Genomic DNA, 27,106 nt, shown 5'->3' with positions numbered 1-27,106 from the left:
GTTAAAAATCTTAATCCCCAATTGGGTCTCTTCTCCTCTCTTTTCCATCGCACCAGAAGTGACTCTCTTCTATTACTTTTCCTATAGTGTCTTCTCCATCTTTAAATAAACATACTAATAATATAAAAATTACCAGATTAAATTCATATTACAATTAAAACAATAAAATCATAATTAAATTCATGTTAAAATTACAAACGACACAAACATCAATTTATAATCAGATTCTTGTTAAAACTAATAACACAAACAATATTAAAATGATTAGTTCAGTGGTTTAGAAAAATTATACAAAATTAAAAAAGTGTTTGATTTCACAACTCATAATAAATATATCATATTTTTCAACAAAATATATTAATATATTAAGAATGCAGATAAATTAGATAAAAGCAGATCTAAGCACACACCTTATTCAAACTTGTCATAACAAATTAGATTATCAACTCTACTTAATCGAATTATATGAAATTAAATACCCATAAATAAAATTAATATTATCAATCCTAAAAAAGGAAATGTCTGAAGTGAAAGTAAAAGAAATAATTTATTTTAATTGTTTTTTCTGATGATTGCACTTTGTCACTCTTATTTTGTATTTTGTTTGAATGTGCTTGTTTGGCTAGTCTAATATTTATTGACTAAAATTGGCTTATTAGATAATTGTATCATAACATAATTGTATTTAAGGTTCTATTCACTTAGACCGTAAAATAAATAAAAATAATAATAAAAAAAATATTATCTATTATGATATCATAACTTTTTCTTCTAAATATTTATTTTAATTGTTCTATAAGCATTATTATACATGTCAATGGTCAATGAGCATGATATTATCCATCAACTCTAAATAAAAAATATTATTATTATAATTATTTTTATTTATTTTTTGTTGTCCATATAATACTTATATAATCATCATCATTATTATAAATATAGACATACTAAAATTCACCATATATATACATATATATATATATATATATATATATATATATATATAAATAAAGATAATAAATAAAAAATAATTTAATAAAAATATTTCTGTTACAAAAATATGTGTTAAACAGATATATAAAAATTCAAATTTATTGTGACGATGATTGATTTTTTATATTGATTATTTCAGTTTAAAATAAAACAAAAAATAATTTTAATTAGAGTTAGAAGTGAGCCAGTTGAGTTGAGTTAGACTAAATTTAAGTTTGACACACGAAAATTAAACTTGATTTACGACTCGATTTATTAACAATAAAGACTATTTCACAAGCTCAAGTTCAGCTCAACGAAAGCTCACGAGCTGACTCAAATAATAAGAATATAATCTATAATTTTATATCAATAAATTATAATTTATATATATTAAAAATATTAAAAAATATAAATTTTATATATTATCTATCTATTAAATATAAATTTTTTATTTATATTCTACATTAAAATTATATATAAAATATGACTATAAAATTTTAAATAATTAAAAATATTAATATATATGTAATTACTATTTTATATATATTAAATTATTAATACGAATATACATTTAATATATATTTTTAATATTATATATATAATCAAGTTAATTTATAAATTAAACTATTAAAATGATCTTATCTAAATTCAAATTTAACTTATTTAATTTATAAATTTAATTTCAGTCAGTTCATCAACTCACAAATTCAATCAAACTTTAACAAATAAAATTTAAACGGTTCATAAACTGCCTTGAGTCACTTCGTTCTAATATCGGCTTGTAATAACGTAGTTAAAGTTGAAGGATGAAAAGGTGGATTGAGAAAGAATAACGGAAAAAGTAGTAATATGCTCAATTGGTCTCATCCGTTAATTAAATGCTCTTTTATTTATTATTATTTATTTATTTATATTATAAATTATTTATTATTATTTATTTATTTATATTATAAATTATAAATATTTAATTTTCACAGTTGAATAATTTATAATCCGAAGAGACCTGAGAAAAGCATTTAGCAGGGTTTTGGTGTTTCACTCAAAACACTAACACACGCCGCACCCTCTCAGCCACCTCCCTCCACTCACCACTAGCCGTCGCCGACGAAGGCACCAGGTCCACCCTCCGTCGCTAATCTCACACCACAGCCGCAAAGCAAACAGCAACTCCAGCAAGTGCACACCAGGTTTTTTTTCTTTTAATCTGAATTTATTTTTATTGTTATTATTGTTATTGTTTTTTGCCATTGGTGATTGGAGTTGTTGAAATATCGATTGCTTGCTTATTGAATGATAGCACCAGTGACTGTAACACAATGCGGAGCAAATATTTATTGGCCGTGTTTTGAATTGAACTTTTATATGAACGTTGTTGAATATAATGCAAGCATGTGTTGTTGCTGCTGTATGGTTTATTTGTACCTTTTGTTTTTCGAAAAAAAAAAAAACCTAACTGGAAATATGTGGTGGTGTTCTTGCTGCTGTATAACGGTTGTTGATATGGTGGTTTCAGGCTTCAGACCAGGGCAGTTACGTGTTGTCGTCTCTCTGTTGCAGCCGCGGGAGGTGGCGCTCTCCCTCTTTGCCAGCCGCTGGCACGTCACTTCACTGACTAGTCAGCTTCTCACTCTATAGCTGCTATATTGTAAATATCTGATCTTGAGGAATGAAAATATGATCATGATCACTTCTTGAGGTTTTCTTATTTTCTTTTTTCAATTTCCTGTTCACAGCTTTCTAACTTGATCAAGGACATGGCGGGTGTTAAGGATATTGGGGTGTCTGAATTCCTTCAGGTTTGATTTTACTGCCGCTTTTTGGTTAAGCATCATGATATAACAATGCTCTTTGTTTTCTGCATTTTGTTTGCTGTAGTAACATAGAAGCTACATAATCAGTTTTAGCTTATTTGAGCAACTTTGGTAACATCATGTTGCGATATATTTTAACATGATTTTTAGCTTCAAACTGAAGATTTCCATTTCCATTGGATCAAACAATAGACCAAACATGAGCTTGTTTTAATTTTCAGTTTGAATACTGTCTCTGATTGACCAATTAATTACGCTTATTTAATTTGGCATATGTGATGGTATTGGTGTTTATATGGTTTGTGTCTTGGTGGTTTGGTCTCAGGGTACCTGCAGGCAATCTTTGTTTTTGGTGAAGAAGTCTCAGAAGCAAAGAAGTCATTTGCTTTGGGGTACACTTGGGAATAGGAGGCGGGCCCAAGGTTCAACTTGGAGAGCTTCTTCTTTAAGGTGCCAAGCACAGGAAAACCCTAGAGCCGTGGTTTCAGGGGCTGTGACAAGTTCAGTAGAGGAGAAACCTAGCTTGGTTGAGAAGCCTGCCTCTGAAGTCTTTCATTTGTATCGTGTCCCGTTTATTCAAGAAAATGCAGCTGCTGAACTTCTCAGGGATGCTCAAACAAAAATCTCTAATCAGATTGTGGATCTGCAGACAGAGCAATGTTATAATATTGGCCTTGTTTCACAACTTTCAAGCATGAAGCTTTCAGTCCTTAAATGGCTTCTCCAAGAAACTTTTGAGCCTGAGAATCTGGGCACTGATAGCTTTCTCGACAAAAGGGGGAAGGAGGGCTTGACTGTCATAATAGAGGTTGGCCCGAGGTTGTCATTTACGACAGCATGGTCTTCAAATGCAGTGGCCATTTGCCAAGCATGTGGTTTGACTGAAGTTACCCGTTTGGAACGATCAAGGAGGTACTTGTTGTACACTACAAGTGAATTGCAGGATCACCAAATCAGTGAATTCGCATCTATGGTACATGACAGGATGACTGAATGTGTTTATACTCAGAAGTTAACATCCTTCGAGACCAATGTTGTTCCAGAGGAGATTCGGTATATTCCTGTTATGGAGAAGGGTAGAAAGGCACTAGAAGAGATTAATCAAAAGATGGGTTTAGCCTTTGATGAGCAGGATCTAGAATACTATACTAAACTTTTCAAAGAAGACATAAAGCGTAACCCAACAAATGTGGAGTTATTTGACATTGCACAGTCCAACAGCGAGCATAGCAGGCACTGGTTTTTCACTGGAAAGATTTTTATTGATGGACAGCTCATGAATAGGACTCTTATGCAAATTGTGAAAAGTACTTTACAGGCAAATCCAAATAATTCCGTTATTGGCTTCAAGGATAACTCGAGTGCAATCAGGGGTTTTCCAGTAAAACAGCTACGACCTGTTGAACCTGGTTCATCATGCCCATTAAACTTGATATCACGTGATTTAGATATCTTGTTTACAGCTGAAACACATAATTTCCCATGTGCAGTGGCACCTTATCCTGGTGCAGAAACAGGTGCAGGAGGTCGCATTAGAGATACACATGCAACAGGAAGGGGGTCTTTTGTCCAAGCTGCTACAGCTGGTTATTGTGTTGGGAATCTTAACACAACTGGGTTTTATGCTCCGTGGGAAGATCCATCTTTTACATATCCTTCAAATTTGGCATCACCTCTCCAGATCCTTATTGATGCTAGTAATGGTGCATCAGACTATGGGAACAAATTTGGGGAGCCCTTGATCCAGGGCTTCTGTAGAACTTTTGGAATGAGACTTCCTAGTGGAGATAGGCGGGAATGGTTAAAGCCGATCATGTTTAGTGCAGGAATTGGGCAGATTGACCACCATCATATATCAAAGGGAGATCCTGAAATTGGAATGTTGGTTGTGAAGATTGGAGGTCCTGCTTATCGTATTGGAATGGGAGGTGGGGCAGCCTCAAGTATGGTCAGTGGGCAAAATGATGCAGAGCTTGATTTCAATGCTGTACAACGTGGGGATGCTGAGATGTCACAGAAGCTATATCGTCTTGTCCGTGCCTGTATTGAGATGGGGGATAAAAATCCAATTATCAGCATTCACGATCAAGGAGCTGGTGGTAACTGCAATGTTGTAAAGGAAATTATATATCCAAAGGGTGCTGAGATAGATGTTCGAGCCATTGTGGTCGGTGATCATACAATGTCTGTTCTGGAAATCTGGGGTGCTGAGTATCAGGAGCAAGATGCAATCTTGGTGAAGCCTGAAAGTCGTGAGCTCTTACAATCTATCTGTAAAAGGGAAAAGGTTTCAATGGCTGTGATTGGTACTATTAGTGGCGATGGACGTGTTGTATTAGTGGATAGCTTAGCAACTCAGAAGTGTCTATCAGAAGGACTTCCTCCACCTTCCCCTGCTGTGGATCTTGAACTGGAGAAAGTCCTTGGTGACATGCCGAAGAAATCTTTTGAATTTCATCGGGTTGTTCATGAGCGGGAACCACTTGATATTGCCCCTGGGACCACTGTAATAGATTCTTTGAAGAGGGTATTGAGTTTGCCATCTGTCTGTTCAAAGCGCTTCTTAACAACAAAAGTTGATAGGTGTGTCACTGGTCTTGTGGCCCAGCAGCAAACAGTTGGCCCTTTGCAGATTACCCTTGCCGATGTTGCTGTTACAGCTCAAACTTTTACTGGTGTAACTGGAGGTGCATGTGCCATTGGGGAACAGCCAATCAAAGGGTTGTTAAACCCCAAAGCAATGGCAAGATTAGCTGTTGGAGAAGCACTGACAAATCTTGTATGGGCAAAGGTCACTTCCCTTTCTGATGTTAAGGCAAGTGGTAATTGGATGTATGCTGCCAAGCTTGATGGAGAAGGAGCTGACATGTATGATGCTGCCATATCTTTGTCTGAAGCAATGATTGAACTTGGTATAGCTATTGATGGAGGGAAAGATAGCCTTTCTATGGCAGCTCATGCTGGAGAAGTTGTCAAGGCTCCTGGAAATCTTGTAATTAGTGTTTATGTTACTTGTCCTGACATAACAAAAACAGTGACACCAGATTTGAAACTTGAAGACGATGGTGTTTTGCTTCACATTGATTTATCAAAAGGAAAGAGGCGATTAGGTGGATCTGCTCTTGCACAGGCATTTGATCAAGTTGGGGATGAGTGTCCTGATCTTGATGATGTTCCGTACCTTAAAAAGGTCTTTGAAGGTGTGCAAGACCTTATTACTGATGAGCTGATCTCTGCTGGTCATGACATCAGTGATGGTGGTCTGCTAGTTTGTGCCTTAGAGATGGCATTTGCTGGTAATCGTGGATTTACCTTGGACTTGACTTCACGAGGTAAGAGCCTTTTCCAAACACTTTATGCGGAAGAGCTTGGGTTGGTTATTGAGGTAAGCAAGAAAAATTTGTCCATAGTAATGAACAGATTGAATGGAGTGGGGGTTTCGGCTGAGATCATAGGTCAAGTTACTATTGCTCCATCCATAGAAGTTAAGGTTGATGGGGTAAGTTGTTTGAAAGAAGAAACTACCCTCCTTCGAGATATGTGGGAAGAAACCAGCTTCCAGCTAGAGAAATTCCAAAGGCTGGCAGCCTGTGTAGAAATGGAGAAAGAAGGGCTGAAACATCGATATGAGCCCTCATGGAAGCTGTCCTTTACGCCTTCCTTCACTGATGATAAGTATTTGTCTGCAACTGTTAAACCTAAAGTAGCGGTGATTAGAGAAGAAGGGAGCAACGGAGACAGAGAAATGGCTGCAGCGTTCCATGCTGCTGGTTTTGAACCATGGGATGTTACCATGTCTGACCTTCTTAATGGGGCCATCTCTTTGCAAGAGTTCCGTGGGATCGTGTTTGTTGGTGGATTTAGCTACGCAGACGTACTTGATTCTGCAAAAGGCTGGGCTGCTTCCATTAGATTCAATGAGTCCGTTTTGAAACAATTCCAGGAGTTTTACAACCGTCCTGACACTTTCAGTCTTGGTGTATGCAATGGTTGTCAGCTAATGGCATTGTTGGGATGGGTACCAGGCCCACAGGTTGGGGGCATTCTCGGTAATGGCGGCGACCTATCACAGCCAAGGTTCATTCACAATGAATCAGGACGGTTTGAATGCCGCTTTACAAGCGTGACAATAAAGGATTCGCCAGCTATAATGTTCAAAGGTATGGAAGGTAGTACATTGGGGGTATGGGCTGCTCATGGTGAGGGAAGGGCTTATTTCCCGGATAAAGGCATGTTGGATCGCGCAGTTCATTCAGATTTAGCTCCTATAAGATATTGTGATGATGATGGCAATCCAACAGAGACATATCCTTTCAATGTGAATGGCTCTCCTTTGGGGGTAGCTGCTATTTGTTCTCCAGACGGGAGGCATCTTGCTATGATGCCTCATCCAGAGCGTTGCTTCTTAATGTGGCAGTTTCCATGGTATCCGAAGCATTGGGATGTGGACAAGAAGGGTCCTAGCCCGTGGTTGCGCATGTTCCAGAATGCAAGAGACTGGTGTTCCTGAGATGAATATATTTATGGATTTCAGGTTTTCAATGTCACTTTTATGATTTGATTTTACTATTCTTTCAGGTTTTCTTTCTTTGATTTTATTTCCAGAGAATCCGCTAACACTTTCAATCTGCCTCAGCTATTATGGAATGTGTTATATTCGATGGTGTTAATGAATTCTTTGAAATTGATTATCACCATGGAAATTCTCTCATGACATTTATAGACTAATTTTGTGGTTAAGGTTGTTGACATAGATTTTTCATCGTTCAGGGTGATGATGTGATGATAATTAACCTAAGTCCTTTCACATTCATTTTATTTGACTTGGATATATTTGTTCATAGCATTGCCTTGGTTTGTTTTTGCATCCTACTTTGTTACACAGATGCTGAAAATATATCTTCCTTTCTTTCAGCTGTAGAACAAGTCATGGAAAAAAGATGAAAAATCAAGAAGACCATGGACAATAGAAGAAGATAAATTCAAATGGTATTAGGGAACTTACCTGGATAGTATATAGTGGTTATAATAATGTCGTACTATCCATTCAATTCTTAGGAGTTTCTCTTTATTAATTTTATAGCTATGACACACATCTTAAGGTGCCTTTGTTCCTAGTGTTGAGTTGTAATACAACCTAGTAAAAGCCCCCATCGTCAAACAGGTGTTACAGGAGGGGAAAACATACCGTTCTATGTGCTCCCATTTTTTTGGGTTTTTTTATAAATAATAAAGCATGTTCATAAGAGGAACTTTCTCATTAAAATTTTGTACTCTCAGCTTTGATATAAGATGAATTTCGATGCTTTTATATTAGAGTAAATAATAATTTTTAACCACGAAAGATTCAAGTACTAACAAATTTGTTCATGAAAAAACATAACTAACAATGTACTCAAGATAGAGTCCGATTAACAAAACTAATCAAAAATTTTTAAAACTAATCAAAATTTAAAAAATTATTTGAAATTTTTAAATTACTCTTTTACTAAATTTAATTTCACAACTCCTCTTCCTCTTTTACCACCACACACAGCTTTCATCAACTTACCTACCATCCCCTTTCACAACCCCTCATTGACTCCAAAGACTCAATTTCCTCTATTCCTTCTTTTCACCTCTCAACCACCCTAAAACGTGTTCTTGTTGTGGTTTTGGTGTTCCAGAGCTTCGATCTTTTTTTGGGGTGTGTGAAACTGTGAAAGTTTTCCAAAAAAGAGAGCTTTTTTGTTGCAAAGGTTGGAGCTTCATTGTTTCGTAAGGGTTGTGGTGATGGCTATTGGTTCCGCGGTTTTGTGAGCTTTGTAGCGTATTGGTGTGCATGTAAGATTTTATTTGAATTCTACCTTCATTGAAGGATTTGGCCACCGCGGTTTTGTGAGCTTTGTAGTGTATTGGTGTGCATGTAGGATTTTATTTGAATTCTACCTTCATTGAAGGATTTGGGAAAGAGAATAGTGAGTTCGGACTGTGGGCAGGGGTAGGTGGGGGCAACTGTGGCGGAATTCTCTCTAAAAACATTTAGAAGCTTTGTGTTTTTTAAAAAGTAAATATGGTGGTAGAAGAAAAAAAGGAAAAGGAAAAGAAGTTGTGAAATTAAAAGGTAAAATACTTAAATAAATCAAATACATGCAAATATTACCAATAAATAATACGTGCATTTTTTAAGAGTATTTTTTATATAAATCGAATTAGGATAATTAGATTTATAAATTTTAGTAGTAAATCGAATTAGACTAAATAAATTTATTAGGTGAGTTTTAACTACACATAAATCGAAACAGGTAATATCAATTTACACGTGCATAAATAAATTGAATAAGACTAGTCAGATTTATGCATAGTAGTATATTTTCAAGTAAATTGAAGTAGTTTAATTTGATTTATCTTATTGGAGATCAAAACGCATAAATCAAATTAGGATAAGCAGATTTACTATTGTGTCAGTAACACATGTAAATGAAGGCAGGATAATTTGATTTAGTGGGATAAGGATCCCTAAGTATTTTTTATGAGATCTTTGTACTAAAATAACGATTAGATTAACATTGTTTCACTATTTTATTACTTATCACTCATAAATACAAAGTATGTATTTTATAAATAGATTTAGAATGAATGCATTAGTATACTAAATCATTTATATATTAAATACTTGGAATTTGAATTATTTGAACATATACTCAATTATCTATATAAATTTGAGATAGTAAAATCCAAATAAATATATTTACGTAAAAGTAAATATTATCATCCAGTCGTCTCTATAATATTTAATAATAATAATAATAATAATAATAATTTTATCGGATAAGTATAAATTTTTTTATGAGATGGATAAGAATTCTTTTAACTGATTGTATTTTTTATTATTGATTTTTTATATTAATTTCAATTTTACATTTAAATATTCATTTTTGTTTATGGCCTAATAATGATAATTTAAGTAAAATAAAAATATTAAATTATAAAATTTAATATTTAAATAATTAAAACAAAATCATAATAACATAATATTTAATATTATTTTACTGTGAGCACGCTCAATTATTCTATAAATATTTATTATTTTTTAAAAAAATATTATAAAAAATAATTTTTTGTGATCCTTAATACATATTATTATTATTATTCGAGCAAATCACTCTAATAAATTAATGGCATGTAAATCCAAATAGAGTAGCTAGATTTATATAAATCTTTCATTCTATATAAATCAAATTAGGCTTGTTAGATTTAGTATTGAGTAAATCAAAACCACCTAATTCGAATTATTATATTTATGGACACAAAACTATTGGCTAATTCGAACTAGCTCATTTGAATTACTATGGACAGTTTCAAAATTGTGTGGTTTACTAAATTGCCTAATAATTGCAGGAGTATAAATCTAAATTTCCTAATTCAATTTAGTTGAAATAAAAACCTCTCCTAGTACATCTATGCAACCTAATTCGAATTGCTATTAGAATTTGTAATTTAAATTACTCTAATTCGATTTACGTAAAGAATCTCTTTGGAATATACATGTATCAAATTTTGATTTGGGTAATATAAGGCTGTACTTGGATTGTACTTTACCCGAAATTAAATTTGGTAAAACAAAAGTAATTTAAAAATGTGAATAATTTTTTAGATTTTAATTAATTTTGTGAACTAAAATCTATGTTTTATGAATACATTAGTTTTGTTTTTTGTTTTCTATGGATAAATTTGTTAATACTTGAATCTTTTATAGTTAAAAATGGTTGTTTATGCTTTATATAATAACACGTGAATTGAACTGTTACCAAGTCATTTTTTTTTCAAAATGCGAACATGAGTGGATGGATGATGGATCAATGTATTTTTGTATTGAGTAAATACCCTTTCCGTCCCCTGTCCATTTTGAAATTTGACTACCCGCCCCCTATCCTTTATAAATTATCAAATCGGCCCTTATCCATTTACTCCGTGATACCAATTAGCCCTTGAGTTGGTTTCTCCGTTCAAAGTCGACGGAAAACGCTGAGGTGTAACGTGCTATCCGTGACGTGGCTTTGGATCATCAAACGTGGATTGCTCTGTAAGCATGTGGACAAATAAGCCCCTGCAGACTCAGTAAAGTGACGTCGTTTTAAAAAGAAGTCTCTTTGGTCGTTTAGGGCGAAATCTCAGTCTCCCCATTCCTGAACCCTAACACTAGTGACTGAAGCATGAGCGATCGTGAGCAATCTTCAACCTGTAACACACGCCGTGTCTGGAGGAAGAATTTGGTGGGTTCGAGTAGCAATGCAAGTGAGGGCAAGAAGGCCAAGTTCCAGCACCCTAAATGCAAGTGTGGCACCTATGCAGTCATGCAACAGTCTGGGACAGCGAAGAACCTAGACAGGATTTTCCTGGGTTGTTCCAACTATGGCGTAAGTGTGCACCCATCTTCAGTTTATGTAATCAACTTCCCACTTGTTTAACAAGTTGTATTCACTATAATGGCAATTGCAGATGGAGCAACGTCACTGCAACTTTTTTGTTTGGCTGGACGAGGTGATTGCTAAACGTTCTGGCAATGAAGATGACAATGACATTCAAGGAAGACTGATGTTGATGGAGAAAAGGTTGGAGCAATTGGAATTCAAGATTGAAGATGAATATGAAGCAAAATCAAAAAAATGTAGTAATAGCCGTAGTGTGTTTGTTATGCTGGCAATGTTAATTGTGTTAACAGCAGTTGTGTTTGTAGTGTTTTAGGGTATATTGTGTTGCTTCAAGTGATGCATGGATATCTGTTGATATTTGTGTTAATTTGCTCTGTAATTGTAGATTCCAAATGAAATGAATGTGAATTTTTCTTTGTTATAATGTGAAGACCGAACCCAAGATAACTCTGCACAATTCTGTATAAGGTAAAAGCATAATGTTTATATTCATACTGCTAAGCACAAAGGCATTTACATAGTGAGCCAAAATCATTAGCAAAGGTCTGTCTTCACAAAACAGAGAACATGTTCCACATTGTTTAGTGTATTACTTCTAATAACTTGACAACCAAAAAACTTTACACCAAAAAACTTGACAACCAAAAAATTATACACCAAAATATTCATAACTATAACTAGGATTATGTCATTTCTGAATCCTTGGTGGCCTAAACCCATATGTTGGGTTGAATTTGTGGGGTGCATTTAGGCCTGGTGTGGGGATAAACATGAAGGGAGTTGTGGCAGTCCCTGAGTCAGTTGCTCCTTCAGATGGAAGTTGTTGCTGAGTTGATGGTTGTGAGTTTGGGGTTGTTGCTTGCTGTAGAGGTGGCTGAACTGTTGGGGCTGTGGCCTGCTGTTGAGAGTGGTGCACTGTAGGTGCTGGAGGTCTAGTTATAGCTTGTTTGGGCCTGAAATTTGGCCCCTGGGGGAGTGCAGTTGGGGTAGCAGGGTTTGAGGGCTGAGTATTGGAGTCCACACCCTAAACCACAGAAAAACAACTCAGTTTATTGTAAATGCTGTTGGGCCAATTAATTTTATAGTTAAAGAGCATGAATATGTAAAATAACATTACCTCTAGTGGTGGTTGGGCAGGGTGTGAAGATTGAGTGTCAACCCTTGTCTCTTGTTGGACTGAGTGAGTGTTAGAGGTCTTAGGGACTTTTTTCTTTTGCCTTTTTGCTTTACCCTGTGAAAGACATATGAGAAACAAAGTAAGCACAGCCATGATAGAACAAAAAAATGCTTAAGCTAAGGGAAACAATAAGTTCAGACAAAAAACTACCACTGGATCAATAGATGGGGCAGTAACATTTTGGGGAACATTGCTTCCAACTCCTTCCCCGGCCTATGCAAATCAAAAAATAACAGTCTCATCTACTATACTTTTCAATTGAATAGAGGAAATAAGAACTACTACAATGGGAAAGAAAAATATGTAGAAGGCCTCTTACCTGTGCTTCCTGTTGATCTGGAGGTGGCTGTGATGATTGGTTTTCAGTTTGTTGTTGCTTTGCCTTCTTTCGTTTTGGCTGCCAATTCGGATTTGCAGGAGCTCCTTTGCAAGTCATGTGGTAGTGTCCCTTTTGCCCACATTTGCTGCACGTGACTTGGAATGACTTCCTCACATTGTGACCTTGCTGCTGCATTTGTGACTCAGCCACGACATCAACAGCCCTTTTTTTGGTTGGTCTCCCTGGGGGTCTCCTAATGATTGGTGCCTCTGGACGCAGCCTGTTTGTTTCTTCCCAAAATTCCTCAGAATTCACTGGTTTAATGGAGTCCCCATAAGTAGCCCGAACAACATCCATTGTAAGCCATTTATGTGCAAAATCCTCTGGTTTCAGCCCTTGTTTCCTTAACCTTGAGATAGCAGCTACTGCATGCTTGCAAGGCAACCCTAGTAGGATAGATACAGAAATGACCTTTACTCACTCAAACTTTACTTAAATAATTGCCAAGAAATGAGTTGATAATTATACCTGTTAGTTGCCAAACGTTGCAGGCACATGTATGTCTTTGTAAATTGACAGCCACTCTGGTCTGGTACCTCTGAACTTCAAACAATACCCTTGTCTCATCTCCAGCCCACTCTGCTGTCCACTTATTGCTCTAAGGAATGATGTACTCATCCAGCCTTAGTTGTTGAACTGGAGCCAATTTACCCTTGCATTTGCTTATTCTGTGCTTGTGCCCTGCCATCTTTCGCATTATGTAACTTCGAAGCTCCTCGCACATAGTTAAAATCGGTTTCTCTCTATACTCCACGATCTTAGCATTCCAAACTTCGCACATGTTATTGGTGATGTTGTCACACTTCGGGCCATGGCTAAAGTAAGCCTTTGTCCATGAACCAGGATCAAACTTCTGTAGATACTCCCAAGCAGTTGTGTTCATCTTCTTCACAAGTTCCATTGAGTCTTTGAATTCCCTCATTGTTGTGCTCTTAGCAGCCTTCCAAACCAGCCTTTTGTGTGCTTATCCTTAAAGTGCTTGATGAAATTTTTCCATATATGTAAGACACAATTCCTATGATGCGCTTGTGGCATTACCTCATGCAATGCCTTAGCCAAACCCTGCAATAACAGTTCATAAGAACAGTTGAATTAATTTATAAACACAGAACACAAACCATATAACAAAAAGGAAATACAAAGAAAGAAGGAATATAACCTTCTGCTGGTCAGACATGAAGTTCCACCCATTGGCAGCCACAGAACCAAGATCATCATGCAGGATTGAAAGAAACCATTTCCAAGAATCAGTGTTCTCAGCTTCAACTACAGCAAAAGCTATAACAAAGAAACTATTATTGGCATCCTGCCCCACAGCTGACAACAGATGACCTCCGAAGTACCCTTTTAAGAAGCATCCGTCCAATCCAATCAGAGGGCGACAGCCCGCCTTGAAGCCTTTCTTGCATGCATCCAGTGAAATGTACAACCTATTGAAGAGTGGACGACCCTCCGGTTGAGGAATGACATCAACCATACCAGTGGATCCAGGATTGCTTTTGTGAATTTCATTTAAGTAGTCATGCAGCTTTCCATATTGTTCTCGCTCCTTTCCAATTACTTGCTCTCTAGCAGCTTTTAAGGCTCTGTATATCATCCTATAATTTATATGGACATTATAGTCCTGCTTCATGTGCTCTAGTGCCTCTTTCGGAGTCATCAGAGGTTGAGTTACTAACCTTTTTACCAGCTTACTTGTCACCCAAGATCTATCAGCCATGTTGCTGCTCAAATTCCTACCACAGTTATGCTCTCCAATGAATGTCTTGATTTGAAAACTGAGACTCTGACTATTATGAGAGCAAAACACCAGCCATGGACAACCCTCCTCAGCACATCTTGCTCTAATCCTCTTTGGCTCATTCTTCAAATACATAAGCTCTTTTCCCTCATATACAAAGTAATCCTTAAGTGCTTGCTTGAACATTGCCATGGTCTCAAAGTGTTGTCCAACCTGAAACTGAACTTCACCATACTTTGCATCCTCATTAAAATCAGGATATCTTGCCTTATGCTCCTCATCTGAGTCAGAAATTGGGGAGTTAAATGCCTCAGACTCATATTCATATGGCTTTTCCAGGTCCGAGTCCAACTCCTCAGCCACTGGATCTGAATTGGGCTTATCCCTTGCCTCACCATTTGGGTCAACATCACCTGGCCCATTACCTTGATCTCCACTAGGCCCACTGTTTGGCTCATTGTCTGTTTCTTGTTGGGATAGAACATGTTTTCTTTTTCTTCCAACATACCTCTTAGCCTTCTTCTTCTTAGTCCTAGGAGACATGTCCTTATCACCAAAAATACCAGGTGGCACATTCTTCTTCTTCTTAGGTGTCTGTTGTCTAACACAACTCTTCTTCCTAGCACCCTTTTGTCCAGCATCCATTGCCTCTTTCATCCTCACACTAGGCTGCTTCTTCCTCATACTCTTCCTCTGTACATTTACTTCCTCATCACTACTACTACTATCAGATTCTAATCCAGTTGGAGGGGGTTTGTAGGGTTCGTCTTCGGTTGTTTCATATCCGTCATTAGAAGAAGGTGAATCTACCTCAACAACATCAGGGCCATATACTGGTTGACTAACATCATGCTCAAAGTAAATAACCAACAAATCCGACTCCACATTCTCCATCTTTTTATCACACATTTCATTGATTTCCTTATCCCCTTTCAAAACATGCAACCCAGACTCTAAATCAAGGGAACTGCCATCATACCAATACATTTGTTTGTAACTTGTATACCCCAAACCCTTGAACATTTCCTCCAAATCCTTGAAATTAACATAATCTATGTCTAACGGAGGAAATGTCTCAACACTTCCGTCACGGTAGAACAATGCACCATCTTCATCCCTTTCAAACGAACCCCCATGATGAAAAACAGGGACTATTTCATATGACATCTATTAGAACAACAATGTGCAATAATTAAAAACTAATTAACAACTTCCATCACGCCTCATTTTAACATTCTAGAACATGCATGGGGTGATCACTAATCTAAATCATCATTAACAGTAACCAAGTTCAGAAAAAAAATGGAGCAACACAAGCTAACGAAGCTTCAAGACTCAGATAGCGACACTAACCTTAGTAGCGCCGTCAGTTCCTTCGTCTGCAGCACCGTCAACCCCTCCCTGTTGGAAGTCTCTGTCAGCTTGCTTGGAGGGAGATGTTTCGGTCTCTTAGGATTTCTTCGTAATTTTCAGGATGGAACGAGGGTGATGTATGGTGATTGGGGTGTGCACAAGGGAGAGAATGATATTTCACCCCAAACGAGCAAAATGATGCCAAGCAAAACGACGTCATTTTGCTGAGTCTGCAGGGGCTTATTTGTCCACATGCTTACAGAGCAATCCACGTTTGATGATCCAAAGCCACGTCACGGATAGCACGTTACACCTCAGCGTTTTCCGTCGACTTTGAACGGAGAAACCAACTCAAGGGCTAATTGGTATCACGGCGTAAATGGATAAGGGCCGATTTGATAATTTATAAAGGATAGGGGGCGGGTAGTCAAATTTCAAAATGGACAAGGACCAGAAAGGGTATTTACTCTTTTGTATTTGTTAACAACCACCTACAGTAACTTAATTTGCTCAAGATTTAAAGCCATCGCCCATTCATTAACCGTTATCCCATGATGAATGGTATGTTAATCGTTGACCCCATCGACCATTCTAAGTTGTTATGATCGGTTATTAGATGTTATATATTCTTGCAATATTCTATGTTCGTCATAATTAGAGAGTCATGTCCATATGCATTTTGTCCTAAACTGAATGCTGCTCATTGAGAACATAATTTTCTCGTATGGAAAGAGATAATAATCTTCATAATCTATCAAAAAAAAGAAATCATAATCGTCCATTTTATGCCTGTCTATTATTTTTGTACAATATGTTCTATCTACATAGTGTGATAAACAATATGCTCTTCTATTACATAGTAGGATAAAGCTTTATTGTGTACTCTTCTCTTTACCTCCATTGATGATGATATATATACATGAGAAGTGTAGGTGGGTACAAACTTAACAGTGACTATAAAGATATCCATATATTGGCAATTAAAGAGTAACACTCGTTCACCCACCCAAAAATAATGTTTGCATGAAAATAGTTGATTTTAGACAAGGAACCCCATGGTGGCATCATGACAGTTAAATCCCTGGAGCTAACTGTAGGTTAAGATTCCAGAGACCACAACATCTTCAAAACTGCATTTGCATTATATTCAAAATTTGATGTATTGGTCATGGCCAAAAAATCATAGAAATTAAACATGTAATCCAAGACAAACATGGAGACAAGAAAATAGACCAATATATTAGTCCAATCTAATGGGAAGCAAGTGATGATACAAAAACTACACCAATTGACCGGTCCAAGGGAAGGAAAATATAAGTTGAAAACCAGAATACCATGGAACAAGGTTTACCATAATTTATTCCTCCTAGGCGCACCAACCGCATCATCTATGGTTCAGAAAAGCTTGTCATGCCACCACCTAGTTCACTGGATAAATTGGTGCACCCTCAGTTGCCACTTCAATTTGGATGTTACCTATAAAGGTAGATATGGGGTATGGACACAACCATCCCCATGCCTTTGTATGATAATATTAAAAGACCATGGGAATCCCAACTTACACCTAATCCTGCACATACTACCCCACTACATGCTCTCTAGAAGACCACCAACCCCGTAACAGGAAGCTCCCCCGTCAGAAGAAAAAGACAAGACAAGAGGAACATATCAAGCCAAGTTTATCATAATACACAATAGGCCTGATTGCAAATTTGTCACAAAATTCTACATGGCAAATCAGCAATATAACAAGTAAAACATAAGAGGCCAAGACTTCCAAGGCAGATGAACCTGATACTTCCACAGCAGAAATTGCTCTGAAATAATTAGAAGCATAAGGTTGTCCCCATGTGATTTGGTGCCATTTTTTACTTCGAAGACAATCTCCTTCAGGAATCTGGATTATAATCAACTCAGCACTGACTCCGAGTTCACATGGCCACCATTACCGCCACCATTACTGTTGAATCCAACTACGGGCATAGAGCGCTGAGCAAAATCAAGCAATAGCTTTTTCTGGCGATCATCAGTGTGGGGTAGACTGGCCCGTAAGAGCTCAACTGGCATTTCCCTACTAATAGCTCTGGCAGCATCTGAGCCAATACCACCCATATTTGGTATACCTTGAACAAGCAATGATTGCATGACACTGTCATATTTGGTCACACAATACTTGGTCAGAAGGCCAAAGAATTCATCAAATGAAGCCTGCCAAAGGGAACGATTTGCAATATTATAATGGCTAGCAGCATGAGGATCAGTCAGAAGTTCAGTTGCCTTCTCAAGCACAGACACCAAAACAAGGGAAGCCCCATCTCCAGCAGGGCTTCCAAGTGGACGTAGAGGAGGCTGCTCAGAAGAACAAACAACTGCTGCTAGACAAGCACTTAGTGCACCAAGATCCATTTCACGGATGCACTTTGAAACAACCCTTGCAAGGTTACTTACAGTTTCTGCAGCAACTGGATCTGAGGGAAGACCACCAAATAAGAATCTCAAATGACGAAAGATTGCCATGCACACAATTCGCATTAGCTCACCACCTGGAAAAAGCAGCTGAAGATACTTAGCAAGAAGCTTCCGACCCTTGGGTAGAGAAACTATCCTGAGAAACACAAGGTCATCTTTTGCAGCAAGCCCAACTGTATGTCCAGTCTTTCCCAGTGGATCAACTAACTGAAGTGATGCTGCAAGTCCTTCCAGAAGACTCTGCCGCTTCCGTTTTAACTGAATTCCACCATCCTGAAGCTGATTAAACTGTAGGAAACGATCAATATCATCTACATCAAGAAGAAGACAAAGACCATCCTCAATTGTGACCCTTGCTGCAAGCATTGGCTCCTTTTCAAGGGGCTTCTCTGATATATTTTGCTCATTGCCACCAGCTGGAGAGGAATTTGGAGGATCAACTTCTAGAAGAGGACGGGGCCTCCGGATTGATGAGAAAGGAACCCTTCCTAGAGCATCAACCTGAAGAAATGCATGTTGTTCAGTATTAGTAGAGGCTCGCAGAGGGAGTTCCCTTATTTGATTTGGACAAAAGTGATGCCTCAGCTTAGCACCTGCTGATCTTTTCGCAAGACAGGCTTGGTTGTAATAATCATCTACATATGGATCATTACTATGAGTTGCTGCAAGCTGCACTCTCAGAATATTCTCAATTTCCTCAGTTGACATATGCTTAGACCTAAATCGAGGCCATCCGATATTACTCTTCATGTTACTTATATCAAAACCCTGAGGGGGGAACCGAAAGTTCTGTCTACCTCTTTGAGCTGATTTTGGTATTTGATCCCTTAGTTCCATTAGCCCAGCCATCTGATCAAAGGGTAAACCTGAGGAAATACTAGGGTTAAATAAATGGGACTGCAAACCAGGTAAATATCCTGTTGAAGGCTGAGGGGGACGCATCCTCTGCTGCTGTTCCTGTTGCTGCTGCTGCATCTGAGTCACTAAGTGAGGACGTATTGATCCATTATGAAGAGGTAATTGCTGCTGCAATAAATTGTTCAGAATGTTGGGAGGATCTCCAGAATATAATTCACCTTGGTTGAGCCATTGATTCGGCATTCGATTATTAACAGGAGATCCACTAGGAAACTGATGCAAATTCCCACCAAAATGAGACCCATGGGAAAGGCCAGCCAATGGGATCTGGGAGTTAGGCAAATGAGATTGATTAGGTGAAGACATTGGCATCTGTGACCCACCAGCATGAAATGGGATATTCAGATGGCCCATGCTCTGATTTGGGGAATCTTGTTGTTGCATGCCACCAAAGTGAGGATAAGAAGAAAAAGAAGATTTTGGCACCATAATTGGTTCACTAGAAAAATGTTGATGTTGCTGCTGATCAGGATATGAGGATGTTCTATACAACAAGCCCTTAGACTCTTGTAACAGAGCCAATGAATTATGTGGTTGTGATGACCATCTTTTGAGATCCTGACCACCTTCACTGTCATAATCATGCTGATCATACCAATTATAAATATCATCCCTATGTGCCCGTTCAGCAGCAGATGAATCTAGACACAAAGAAACCCAAATTAACATAAATGATAAATGGATCAACTAAGGAAAGAAGAGTAATACAGTTGACAATATGGTCTTTCAAATACATCTAGCCAACAACATGAATCACATTTCATCAACACAAACCTGTTCTGATTAAATCATGGCATAACCTAATGGGGTGCTTGTAAGGCAGTGTTCATGATAAGATTAATTTTAATTTTATTATAGAAGAACTTTGACTTGAATGGTTATAGCCAATGAAATGAACCTTAACTTCATCAGCACCAAATAAATATGCCCTCCTTTTCTAATTATATCATGTTAAATAATAGAAAGACATTTGACAAGAGACATTGAAGAATAAATTGCTCAGTTAACAGATGGGTCAGGCCACATAGCATTTAGGGCTATTTGTGCAATATATTATAAATATAAGGAGGTTTTGTGGTGGTGGTGGTCAGTATGGAAGGAAGGGATGCAAGAACTTTTAACAAATTACAGGTTAGGAAGGAGCACGTCACTCTTAATATGTATAATAAATCCATAACTGGTCATTCCTCGTAAATATTAGATAGTTGGTCATTCCCCTATTTGTTTCAAATTATATAATTCGTCAACTCACTTTCTCTTGATCCATGTTCACCAATGAGTCCAGCACTTGACCCACTAACATCCTTGTTCAACTGAAATAAGACAAGAACCTAAGGTCAGTGTCAATCAACATAAAGCTATTTAAAATAAGCCAACAACATATACACTATTAACAGGCAACTACTAATTAGCATTGTAGTGAAGAAACAGACAATTAACATCGTTCTCAAACACCTTCCCTGTGTAACTCTTTCTTCTAAAGAAACCCATTATTTAACACGGAAACAAAACCTTGGCTGCATTCCACATATTCCTCTGATATTACATTCATCAAACGTGACAGTTGAGGAGTGAAATTGTAGAATAATAATACTCATGCTATTGTTTAAACGTTACATACCCTTGTTCCCATAGAACTTGCTCTCTCAAAAACTTTCTTACTGAAACTAAAGCAAAACATCATCCTCCTTAGTTCATATTCCACAATTACCAGTCACTATTGTTCCTTGTGGAGAGAAGAGATGATTCATACATCATAACATAGCAATGCATTGGGATTTCCTTTTCTTCCTCCCTTTATGTTACTAAATTGGCCAATCCAAATAGGTTGATATAAATGTTAAGTGCCAATGTTTTGGCCAACTAATCTAAAAAAATGTCCTGCATCAAGAATAAACATGAAGCACAAATGCTGAATAATCTAACCTTTGAAAATGTTGTTGTGAGATCGTCAACCTCTGAAGTAGATCTTAAATCGTCACCCTGCAATGCAAAAATGAGAGTTAATTACAGAAAGAATAAACCTCCAAGCAATATCTTTTTCAACCATTCAGGTGTGCTTAAGTAACTATTCAGTCAGAAAAAGAACAGCCATTAATGAACTTGTTATTTCCTAATATTTATGTAATCAAAGAAAAATTGTCCAGAAAGATTTTGACCATGATTGCGCCCGCCCGCCTGCCCAAGAGCCCCGGGGGATGGGGACGGGCCGCGCGGGGGGGGGGGGGGGTATATACATTTCTTCTACCAACATTGAGCAACAAGAACTGACCAAAAAGGAGATAAAATCGTGCAAGGAAAGTGAGATAGGACAAAACAAATCACTTATGCTAAGAAGGAGGGAGATCTCCATTTAAATTCCTTCCTTGGTTTCCAGAACCACCAATGAAACAATGACCAAAAAATTTAGAAGTATGCAAAACAAATGAAACCATGCTTTATCAAAGACTTATGTACTTTTTTTGTGAGTTGTAATTCCATCCCTTTGTCCAGGAGAATTCACTGTATCAGTTTAGCTCCATTAAGTATAGCAAAACAATTGGATTGATATATCAAGTCTAACAACCATTTAAAAGGAGCAAATCAATAATAGATACATCATTAGCTTATGAACAAGTACAAGAAGCAGGAATTGCAAAAAGATAAGTATAACACTTACAATGTTAAAAGAAAAAGAAAAAGAAAAAGAAAAAACATTACAACCAGTTATGCAAAAGGAAAATTGCACATACTGTTTAGTGTCTACTCACAAAATCCAAAAACATTATTTAAGGAACAAATTATGCAAACTAGATCACAGTCATTTTAAGATGAATGGCATTATGTAGAAATAAATATGCAGACACCTAACCTCTTCTCTATTGAAAAAAATCTCCTCCTCTTCATCAAATCCAACAGGAGGCAATTCACCATCTTCATCTTCTAAACCCCCCAACTCCACTTCCTCAACAAAATCTTTTCCAAAAAAGTCATATTGTGATGCATCAAATACTGCATTTTCTGCACGACACAAAAGTATGAGTCAAAAAACTTCTTCCAAATTCTTCAAATCCAGGAAAACAATATATAAAAAATCCAAAAGTAAAAGTAAAGAGATGTTAGTAGATACTTTGAACCAGAAGAAATCCAAAATTCACAGCATATATAGACAGTAGCTTAACATTGCACTACTTGAGCTGTTGAGCAGATATTATATACATAATATAGACCTTAAGGGCAACTCATCTTATAGCATAAAATTAATAAAGAAAACAAAGTGAATAATTTTTAATAAAAAAGAAAAAATTGTGTAACAAAATCAAAATTGTTTTCCAGTTGCTATTCAGTTCTAACATGCTTCCAATGCTTAAGGAAATTTGCAAGACTGACCAGATTATGGTTGTGTTTGTATGTGCGCACAAACCAAACTAGGTTGTCCTTCTACTTAGCATTAACGAATGCTCAAACGCTAATCCTCAATCCCGACACATACAAAAATATTTTACTTACACTTCAGTGACTTCAAAAACTACTAAGCAAAATATGGTCAGAGGGCAAGCCCAGAACTATAGAGAAAAAAAAAGAGCCTATGGGAAGACAGAATGAATATATGTGCTAAGGCTCTCCAAACCTTATCTCTTCACTCTGAATTGTTACTGTCTTCTATACATTTTCGTTACTAACTTGTAACTTCTACCCACAAAGGACCATTAATCAGCAGAACTATCAACCCGTAAAATCTAACTACAAAGGGCCATTAATCAACAGAACTATCAACTCTACCACAATCTCCAGGTTCAGCTATACCTTGCAGACCATAACACCCCAAACTAAATGGCTGATAATTGAGCTTCTGTGAACTGAATATATAACACAGAAAATAAACACCTTTAGGGCACAAAACAGACCAATTTCATTAACACGGTAGTAAATCATGCATCAAAATTCCCATACTTCAAATCAAATTAGTGGCTAAAACGGACCAGATCTACAGGAACAAAAGCTGCACAAAATAAACACCAATAAAAGGGGAAATTTGAATCCAAGAAGGTGAAGCGAACCTGAGGAAGCACCCCCTAATTGCCTAAGATCCTCTGTGGTAGGAGCTCCTCCAAGATTACCCCCAGCTCCAAACACATCCATATCCACCATGAAAAGCAGGGTAAATTGTCAAAAAGATAGAAACTTCAACGAGTGGAATTGGGAGAAGACGAAGAAGGGCGAAGACCTGCGCTGAGAATCGAGTACATGAGAACAAAAAATGGCTTCGATTTGGATCAGAGAGAAACGGAAGAGAGAGAGAGAGAGAGAGGAACCCTACGCAGAAGATATTGATCGAAATTTATCGTAGAATTTTGTTTGGCGTTTGTTTTTGTTTTTCTTTTTTATTTTGGAGTGGGTTATTTGTTTACTTCCACTCCTATTTGTTGTATTTTAAAGAGTTATCTATCAATTTATTATCTAAAAGATTTAAATCCTGACACACAATTTTTTAAAAGATATTATTAAAAAAATAATTTTAAAATAATCTGAAAATGTAACAAAAAATTAATAAATATTATATATTTTATAAGTGATAAAAAAATTATATTTAATAAATAATTTATTTATTTAATCTAAATTTTTGTGTTAATATTTGAATAAATATTTAAAAATATTCAAAAAATTTAGAATAAAATTTGATTTTAATTTTTTTTATTTTTCAAAAATTTAGTGACTTACAATAAAAAAAATTAAGAAAATGACTTGACATAAATTATAAAATTTTGAGGATAATAAATTTTATTTTTTAATGATGCTTGCTAAAAAATTATATTAAAATATTATTTCTAAAAAAAATTTTAAATATATTTTTAATATGTAATTTTTTTATCGCATTTTTAACTTTTTTAAAAATTTATTTGTCGTGGATATTTTTTCGAATTATTTTTTTAGCAATGTGAACTTTCAAATATAATTTTATTGTGATAAGAATGAGAAATGAGTTGGATGCCCATTAATTCTTGAACAGCTCAGTTTCTCAATGAAAGAATCTTTAATTTTCAAATAATGGAGTGTGGAAAATCAAAGTTTCGTATGTGTATCAACAGAGACTTAAGTCTATGATGATAACACAACAATAAATAAATCAATTCTCTCTCTCTTTACGTTCCAATTTTACTGAATACTTCTCTCTCTCTCTTGATATGCATATATATTACAACATACAATATTAGTAAATACATATATGAATTATTGTTATTGAGCTAATTATATTAATACTAGAATCTTCTATTTATACATTTTTATTTTATATTTAGTATATCTTTTATTTATTTTACAACAAATTTTAATAGTTTGCTCTTTTCCTAATGACTCTACATTTACTTTTTCCATGAAATACTTCTTTTTTGGTGTCTCCATGAAATATTTGTTTGCTTTCTCAAGAATTGAGACTTTTTTAATAAATAAAATAAATATAAAATTTCGCATATAAACATATGTACAAAAATTTATGTTTTTTTTCTTTATTACTATTCCGTTCTTAGAATGGAGGATTTCTTTTTGTATGTATCTCGTCTCGCCCCAATTGAGGTCAAAATACATGCATAACAAAAACAAAATCGCCATATGTGGTTAAAAAACTGGCCACCAACACAAACATCAATTCCACTTTAAGGAACAACAAGACGCTACAAAATCTCCTCCCGGTAACAAATTCAAAGGATGTGTTTCGAAACATTTTCATGTCAGTCAGCAAAATTTGCATTCATTATATCATAATTGATTCAATCTTTTGTATTTAGCAGAGCTCCAACCTGACAACTAGCTAGCAACAGTCGACAACAATACTAAGTGACATATTGAACAACAGTACCACCCTAATGGTCCCACTCCAGGTTTGTGCTTAACGAATAAATTCTGCCATCACCATTCTTTTTGTTCTTATGCTATCTATCATGAAAGGCTTGTGAATCTAACTTTGAAACTTTAATATCATAAATCATGTCAATATAACCATTTAACTTATAAAATTATGAAGTTATATATATATAAAATAATAGAGTGGTCTTAACTTGTCATTCAAATGATGTACATGATTTAGTTCGATAAAACTTTCTTCTAAATAGTTTAATAGATATATTTTTCAATAAAATAGCCTATACCAATATATAATACATTTCAATAGATATACTTTATAAGTCGTTGCAGTTACAATGTAACTAAAATAATTATTCCTGACCATAGTTACTTCCATATATAATTAACGAATAAAGGATTCAAGTTTGCACGATGCGCGAAAAGATAAATTATTTACACCATATAGTAAATTTTAATAACCATTGTATTACTTAGAGATTGATTATATAATATATAAACTACCGTATGCATGCATACTTAGGCCAAAAAGTGTAATTCTAATAGTCTTAACATATGTACATTCTATAATTTGAATATTTGTAACTAAAATATCTTATAATTATTATTAGCGCACTTTTAACGCATGATTATTTATTTTAATTAGTGCTTCATTTTCAATTAAATAATAATATATAACAATTTTTTATTTCTTAATTTTTTTTACTTCTATATTTTTTAAAAAAATTGAGTTTTTTATCAAACATTGACTAATTAATTTTTCTTTTCAGTAGCTTATTAGAATATTGGAGATCCCAACTTTACATGCCAATACTACAAAGCTCTATTCTGGTATGAAGAGCACATGAAAAAGCATTACAATTCTAAATTTTCCAAGTTCACCTATGTTGTCGACAAGGTCAAGTTCAACTTCCTATGATGCAAGAACCTCCTGAAGACATATTCTTTGCTTTCAATGCTACAATTGTTGTTTGCCTTCGACTCATAGGAAAAAGAAGAAAAGATGGAAGGCGATATAATTTGCTTTCAGTTTCTGAGATTGCTGTCTTAATTGTCGGTGATTTCGACGGGTCTACACAAGAGCGATATATTATTGTCGAAACTAAATTAGGGCCACTTCAAAGAATTACAGAGCTACACTCGTCTTATTTAGCCTTACAGTATCCTCTTCTATTCCCTTATGGTGAGGATGGATGGAAAAAATATATTGTATTGAACAAAGTAAAGAAAAACTTGACAGATGAAGAGAAGCATGTGACAATGTCGGACTTTTTCGCATTTCAAATCCAAGATCGGCCTTTACACAATGGTGCGGTTTAACATTCCCACCGCTTATTCCAACAATTTTTAGACGATTCATTCTCGATGGTTGAAAGTGCTAGGTTGAAATATAGTTACACCCACTAAAGCGACTTTAGAGCTGAAATATACAATGGACTTTGAGATGCTGTTTTTAATGGCGAGACTAATGCTGCGTCAAAAGGAAAGAGAATAATATTGCTAGCAACATTTATCGGTGGACCAAGATACATGATACAAAATTATCAAGATGCCATGGCAATATGTAGATGTATTGGTTATCTAGATTTATTCATCACTTTCACCTGTAATCCGCAATGGGACGAAATACAACGGTACTGGGCAAAGCATAAACTCAAACCTGAGGACATGCAAGACATGATTTAAAAATTATTCAAAGTTAAATTAGACAAGATGATTAAGGATCTTAGATACATCAAATTATTTGGCGCAACAAGAGCAGGTATGAAAGTTACATAAGTTTTTCACAAATTTATTTCCACATTGGTTCAAATTGATTGATGATTCAAACTTACAGATGTTAAAATCATATAGGTTCAGTCTTTTTTTTTTCTTCAGTTATCTATACAATAGAATTTCGAAAGAGGGGACTCCCACACACACATAGATTACTATTCTTGCATGAACAAGATAAATATCCAACCCCTGTAGACATAGACAAAATCATATGTGCTGGAATTTCTGATCTTGATGTTGACAATGAATATTACA

General features: G+C 35.8%; 3 protein-coding genes across 4 annotated transcripts; 1 reads left to right on the top strand and 2 right to left on the bottom strand.

Annotated features, from left to right (window-relative positions):
* The first annotated feature begins 1,787 nt into the window (after window positions 1-1,787).
* LOC112707385 (probable phosphoribosylformylglycinamidine synthase, chloroplastic/mitochondrial) lies at window positions 1,788-8,052 on the top strand. Of its 2 annotated transcripts, none has more exons than XM_025759101.2 (5): window positions 1,788-2,162; window positions 2,489-2,590; window positions 2,709-2,771; window positions 3,112-7,320; window positions 7,702-8,052. In XM_025759101.2, exons 3-4 carry the CDS (start codon window positions 2,730-2,732, stop codon window positions 7,294-7,296), a joined length of 4,227 nt encoding a protein of 1,408 aa, XP_025614886.1. In that variant the 5' UTR covers window positions 1,788-2,162; window positions 2,489-2,590; window positions 2,709-2,729; the 3' UTR covers window positions 7,297-7,320; window positions 7,702-8,052. The 2 variants fall into 2 exon arrangements, with proteins under 2 accessions (XP_025614886.1, XP_025614885.1); XM_025759100.2 differs by having other exon boundaries at window positions 1,949-2,162; window positions 2,489-2,620.
* A 3,547-nt stretch (window positions 8,053-11,599) lies between these two features.
* Window positions 11,600-15,664, bottom strand: LOC112707384 (uncharacterized). The gene is made up of 7 exons (XM_072200235.1): window positions 13,916-15,664; window positions 13,795-13,818; window positions 13,408-13,696; window positions 12,697-13,142; window positions 12,528-12,590; window positions 12,318-12,431; window positions 11,600-12,224 (listed from the first exon to the last, which is right to left on the bottom strand). Exons 1-7 carry the CDS (start codon window positions 15,662-15,664, stop codon window positions 11,889-11,891), a joined length of 3,021 nt encoding a protein of 1,006 aa, XP_072056336.1. The 3' UTR covers window positions 11,600-11,888.
* A 1,402-nt stretch (window positions 15,665-17,066) lies between these two features.
* On the bottom strand, window positions 17,067-23,645 carry LOC112707383 (protein PAT1 homolog). Its single transcript, XM_025759098.2, has 6 exons — window positions 23,538-23,645; window positions 23,278-23,444; window positions 22,089-22,237; window positions 21,164-21,220; window positions 20,490-20,550; window positions 17,067-19,878 (listed from the first exon to the last, which is right to left on the bottom strand). The coding sequence occupies exons 2-6, from the start codon at window positions 23,366-23,368 to the stop codon at window positions 17,759-17,761; spliced, it is 2,478 nt and encodes an 825-aa protein (XP_025614883.1). The 5' UTR covers window positions 23,369-23,444; window positions 23,538-23,645; the 3' UTR covers window positions 17,067-17,758.
* Window positions 23,646-27,106: the final 3,461 nt, after the last annotated feature.

The sequence above is a fragment of the Arachis hypogaea genome, chromosome 8 (assembly GCF_003086295.3).
Source record: "Arachis hypogaea cultivar Tifrunner chromosome 8, arahy.Tifrunner.gnm2.J5K5, whole genome shotgun sequence".
In the NCBI taxonomy this organism is placed as follows: domain Eukaryota; kingdom Viridiplantae; phylum Streptophyta; class Magnoliopsida; order Fabales; family Fabaceae; genus Arachis; species Arachis hypogaea.
Note: the sequence above shows the minus strand (reverse complement) of the source record. Positions and strands in the feature narration are given on the sequence as shown.